The 5,068-nt window shown below is 38.1% G+C and overlaps 1 protein-coding gene across 2 annotated transcripts; it reads right to left on the bottom strand.

Moving 5' to 3' along the window:
- Positions 1-3,399: 3,399 nt before the first annotated feature.
- Positions 3,400-4,828, bottom strand: LOC146715251 (immunoglobulin kappa light chain-like). 2 transcript variants are annotated; one of them, XM_085452812.1, is made up of 5 exons: positions 4,774-4,828; positions 3,985-4,686; positions 3,774-3,899; positions 3,645-3,688; positions 3,400-3,519 (listed from the first exon to the last, which is right to left on the bottom strand). In XM_085452812.1, exons 1-5 carry the CDS (start codon positions 4,826-4,828, stop codon positions 3,400-3,402), a joined length of 1,047 nt encoding a protein of 348 aa, XP_085308938.1. The 2 variants fall into 2 exon arrangements, with proteins under 2 accessions (XP_085308938.1, XP_085308937.1); XM_085452811.1 differs by having other exon boundaries at positions 3,651-3,688; positions 3,774-3,937; positions 3,987-4,686.
- Between the last annotated feature and the right edge of the window lie 240 nt (positions 4,829-5,068).

Raw genomic sequence — 5,068 nt, 5'->3', positions numbered from 1 at the left:
CGCCAGACTTGCTTGTAACCTATATCACCAATTATGTTAAGAAAAATGACGTATTAACAGAGGTGTGGACTCGAGTCACATGACTTGGACTCGAGTCAGACTCGAGTCATTAATTTTATGACTTTAGACTTGACTTGAAAAAATGTTCTAAGACTTGTGACTTGACTTGGACTTTTACACCAATGACTTGGGACTTGAATTGGACTTGAACCGGTTTACTTGAAAAGACTTGATATTTTACCCCAAATATAAAATTTAACATGCATATTATATAGAGATTGAAAATGTGACGTCATTCACGGGTAGAACCGCAAAGGATTCTGGGAACTCGTGGCAAGCGGTAGTAGCGCACGCAGGCTTTCAATTGAAATCAGTCACACAGCGATAAAAAGAAACACAAAAAATGGCAAGAAGCTGTTGTATTATTAACTGCAACAGCCGGTCGCATGACAGCCACGGGAAGCCGACGGGTAAAGAGATCGGTTGTTATCGGATTACGTCGTTGAGGAGAAATTGTTCAAGCCATGTTTCCGAAGTAACAAAGACGCGACGGATGGCCTGGATTGCAGCCATTCAAAGATCAAATATAACGTCCCAGAACACTCCAGCTCACAGGTTAGTCTGCTCCAAGCATTTACACGAAGGTCAGTGTTTTTTAGTAGTTAATACGTCATTTTCATAACATAATTAGTGATATAGGTTACAAGCAAGTCTGGCGCTGAACAGAAATTGTCGCGCTATGCTCCTTTATTTATTGTGCATAAATAGTGAATTGTCCTGACACAATATTGCGTTTCGCTTCTGTTATTATGGTACATTGACAAAAACATATACTTTTATTCACAGGATAAAACAGGTTTTTTGTATCACTAATTGCCCAGTACGATTACAGCATACAATATTGTTGTCACTGCTACATTTCTGTAACGCGTACCAGAAATTATTTCCACTACTAATTAATTACCGTTGAGCTCAAAGGTCCTATTAATAAACGGTTAACGAATGTGTATTTATGATGACGATTTGTGAGACTGGTAAACTTATGATACGTACGATGGTCTTTCGTTCTACACGGTGCATTTCAAGGTCCTGCACCCATCTGTCGGTAAACTGTACCTGGGCTTGTTGCAGTGACCTGAAGTTACTAAACTTCATGAGTGTGTGCACTCACTCCAAGAACCGTATAATTATAAATATGCATATAAATATGCTACGATGAGATAGCTGACTTCATCTAACTAGCAAATGTTGTCCAGGCTACGTTGGTGATGCAGTTCTTTTTAATGTGTATGATATTTTTGTCATGCGATTTTAAAGCCAGTCCTACAACCGCATCCAAGAATAACATGCAGCTTATCACAGAACTGTCGGTGAAAATTATTCTTGGAGCTAGGTTTAATTGAGCTGCATTTTAAAGAGGTGCAATTTCACAATTTGTGTATATTTTCTAAGTTCACTATTTTGTCATATGTTGAGAAAAACACAGATTTTAAAATTACATGGTCTAATATTTACATTTAGCATATAACTGCAACATTATTTTTTCTTTTTTTTTTTTAAAGACTCGAAAGGACTTGAAATTCAAAGTTTCAGACTTGTGACTTGACTCGGACTTTTACACCAGTGACTTGAGACTCGACTCTGACTTACCTGACATTACTTGAGACTTGACTTGAGACTTGAGGATAAAGACTTGAGACTTACTTGAGACTTGCAAAACAATGACTTGGTCCCACCTCTGCGTATTAACTACAACAGCAGACTGACCTTCGTGTAAATGCTTGGAGCAGACTAACCTGTGAGCTGGAGTGTTCTGGGACGTTATATTTGGTCTTTAAATGGCTGCAATCCAGTCGCCTCTTTGTTACTTCGGAAACATGGCTCGAACAATTTCTCTTCAACGACGTAATCCGATAACAACCGATCTCTTTACCCGTCGGCTTCCCGTGGCTGTCATGCGACCGGCTATTGCAGTTAATAATACAACGGCTTCTTGACATTTTTGTGTTTCTTTTTATCGCTGTATAACTGATTTTAATTGAAAGCCTGCGTGCGCTAGTACCGCTTGCCACGAGTTCCCAGAATCCCAGAATATCAAGTCTTTTCAAGTAAACCGGTTCAAGTCCAATTCAAGTCCCAAGTCATTGGTGTAAAAGTCCAAGTCAAGTCACAAGTCTTAGAACATTTTTTCAAGTCAAGTCTAAAGTCATAAAATTAATGACTCGAGTCTGACTCGAGTCCAAGTCATGTGACTCGAGTCCACACCTCTGAATCCTAGTCTAGCATTAATGCTGACAGAACAAATGCGTACTGGGAGTTTTGTGGCATGTATTTCCATGGATGAGCAGCTCCTGCAGCAATGTTTAGTTGGCCCCATATTTGAATCCATATAGTGCATATAAAGCAATATCAAGTCCTAAATCTGAATGTTAATATGGTAAAAGTAATGAGAAAGATTGTAGAAGATTACAGTTCTAAAACACAATGTCAAAAATTTATTACATTCATGCTCTCAAACATTGTGTTTGGCAGCTTTATGAAAACAGTGTTAAATGGAATTTTTTTTTGTTAACTGTATTTTTACATTTCTTTTAATAATTCCACTTTTGAAATGTAAACAAAAACATCAAACAAGCAAAAACAGAGCAGAACAAAACTGCTCACCAGGCTTAATAGAATAAAATGCACATGTTCAATAGCTGATCACATACGACATGCACCAACGCCAATATAATCAGTGCCCAATGTAACCATGTAAAAAAAACAAATCCTAAATTTGGGAAGGTTCTATTTTCATCTATGTAAAAATACAGGTCATGTATAACAGTAATACCTTTAACTCGTCCATGAACTTTTGTAGTGAAAAATTATCATCCTTTTTAAATATATTTTCCAATGCAAATGGATTTAAGTCATGACTATGAAACACTGCCCGATGCAGATTCTCTGCACACATAACAGTACTTTATATTAGATTTTCTTAGTGTACAGAATGCGATCAGTCGATCTGGGCTCCTGCTGCTCTGACATTTACTGCTCTTTGTGAATATACATAACTGAATTTCACAAGATGTAAGCAGATGTTTCATGAGATGTTGTGGCTGATTTGTATCCTCTTGTCTTTTTTTTAGAAATTATAATGGAATAAGGGTGGAATTAAGTGAATGAATCTAAGGATCATCAGTTAAAAGTCATATTAACCTTCGCTACACTTGATGTGATCTAACTCTGACCTCCAGTCCAGCTTCAAAACTCTTACCTATGTTAAAAGCAAAAACTGTTTTGTATTTGGTAGAGACTGATACAGAGCTGGACTGCTCATAATATGTACAGACAAACAGAAAGGAAATGTTTTCAAGACATCGAAAGTATTGATATAGATAAGAAACACGTCCACTTCTACTGCTTTATGCTTGAGTAGACACATTCAGCCTTGCTGTTGTTTCTCAGTCTTCTTGGTCTGTCAGCCTTGTGGTGCTTCAAAGCGGCATAATGGATGTTTTCTTCATTTTGAGCAACCTGATTATAAAATATCAAATGCAAGATTATTTAAAATTGCTCAAAATAAATAAAAATGAAAACAAACTGAGTCCAAAATGTTCCAGTTATGTTAACATTTTAATGTTAACGCCCAAAAAAATTACCTGTGCGACTGCTGAAGAAACAGGAGAAATTCTTGAACGAGACTCTGAAAAGAACAAATAAAATGTTCTTACTGTAAAGCTGTGTCAGTACTGATTAGATAATGTCAATAACAATAAAAGTTGCAGTACCTGTGTGTTTAGTGCTGTTTCTCTTGTGGGTCACATACAATATGAAAGCCATTAAAAGACTCAGAAGTGTGGTGAATGCCAACACTCCACTCAAGAAATACACAAAGACACAACAGTTCCTCTCATCTGTGGACAGACACCAGGAAATATTATAGATCCTGTAGCTTGCTGCTATGTAAGATTGTAATATATAAACAAAACAGTTACTCACACTCCAGCTTGGTCCCGTTTCCAAACAGTATGTGTCCACATGAGGCGACAGCACAGTAGTAGGTCCCAGCATGAGACATATTCAGGCTCCTCATTGGCAGGTTGTAGACACAGGTGTGTGTCTGTGTGTTGGGTTTCCTCTCACACTGATCATTCCTGCCTCCATGGGTGTAAATGATTCTTGGGAAAGAATCTTCAGAGTCTCTGAACCAGTAAACACTGTGTTCTTCATCACAGGTCCCAGTGTGTACTGTACAGTTCAGAGTCACAGAGCCTCCTGGTTGGATGGTCTCAGATGCTGACTGCTGCACTAAAGTTGGGATGTTCGACCCTGAACCTTTTACATCAATGACAGTACCCTCTGCAAATGCAAACATGTACCCATAGCTGCTTGCACAATAGTAAGTAGCGGAGTCTGAAATGTCCAGATCTTCTATCTTTAAGTCAATTTTTCCTTTTTCAGAATTCACTGTGAATCGTGGATCACTCTTGAATTCATCATGAAACATGGCTTGATTGTCCACTGTGTTGACAGTACTAATGAGCTTTGACTCCTTTCCCAAATGTAACTTATACCAGTAAAGCCTTGCCACATCGTTACTTTCATAGAAACAGCGCAGAGTCACATCGTCCCCAGTATTAGCTGATACAAAATGTCTTTGTTGATGAACAGACAAGGAGAATTTGAGGTCATTTGTGTGAGCTGAAATTAAATGAAAGAACGTAAATGAACATTTGAGACACAAGGAAGGACGGTAAAAGTTTTATAAAGCAGTTTTAAAAAACTCACCCTTTTCCCCCAAGAACAAACATGTCAGATAGAAGACAAACTGCGCAGGTGTCATCGTGTTCAGACTCTGGTGCTGAATGAAAAGATTCTTGAACCTGTCTTTGCTTTTCAAAGAAGACTGTGTTTGATTGGCCAACCACAAATGACACAGCATGTCCTATTTAGGGAACTTGATCACGTGTCAACTGACACCTATATGTTAAGCTCAGTGTCTGGACTGTTAGGAAACAACATAAATGATGGTAAAAGAAGGTATATAGCTCAGTAAGGGACGGCAGGTTACTGCATTTTCGAG

The sequence above is a fragment of the Copadichromis virginalis genome, linkage group LG3 (assembly GCF_057382275.1).
Source record: "Copadichromis virginalis isolate Kocher_CV1m ecotype Utaka linkage group LG3, C_Virginalis_male_GT1.1, whole genome shotgun sequence".
NCBI classification, from domain to species: domain Eukaryota; kingdom Metazoa; phylum Chordata; class Actinopteri; order Cichliformes; family Cichlidae; genus Copadichromis; species Copadichromis virginalis.
This window is presented reverse-complemented; position numbering and strand designations above follow the sequence as displayed.

What these genes read in the sequence shown, in the direction of transcription:
- LOC146715251 (XM_085452811.1), bottom strand. Translation starts at nt 4,828, where the DNA reads ATGACACCTGCGCAGTTTGTCTTCTATCTGACATGTTTGTTCTTGGGG. An exon ending in TTTGTTCTTGGGGGAAAAGG is followed by an intron (nt 4,687 to 4,773) that starts GTGAGTTTTTTA and finishes ATTTAATTTCAG; the next exon opens with CTCACACAAATGACCTCAAA. An exon ending in GGAAACGGGACCAAGCTGGA is followed by an intron (nt 3,938 to 3,986) that starts GTGTGAGTAACT and finishes CATAGCAGCAAG; the next exon opens with CTACAGGATCTATAATATTT.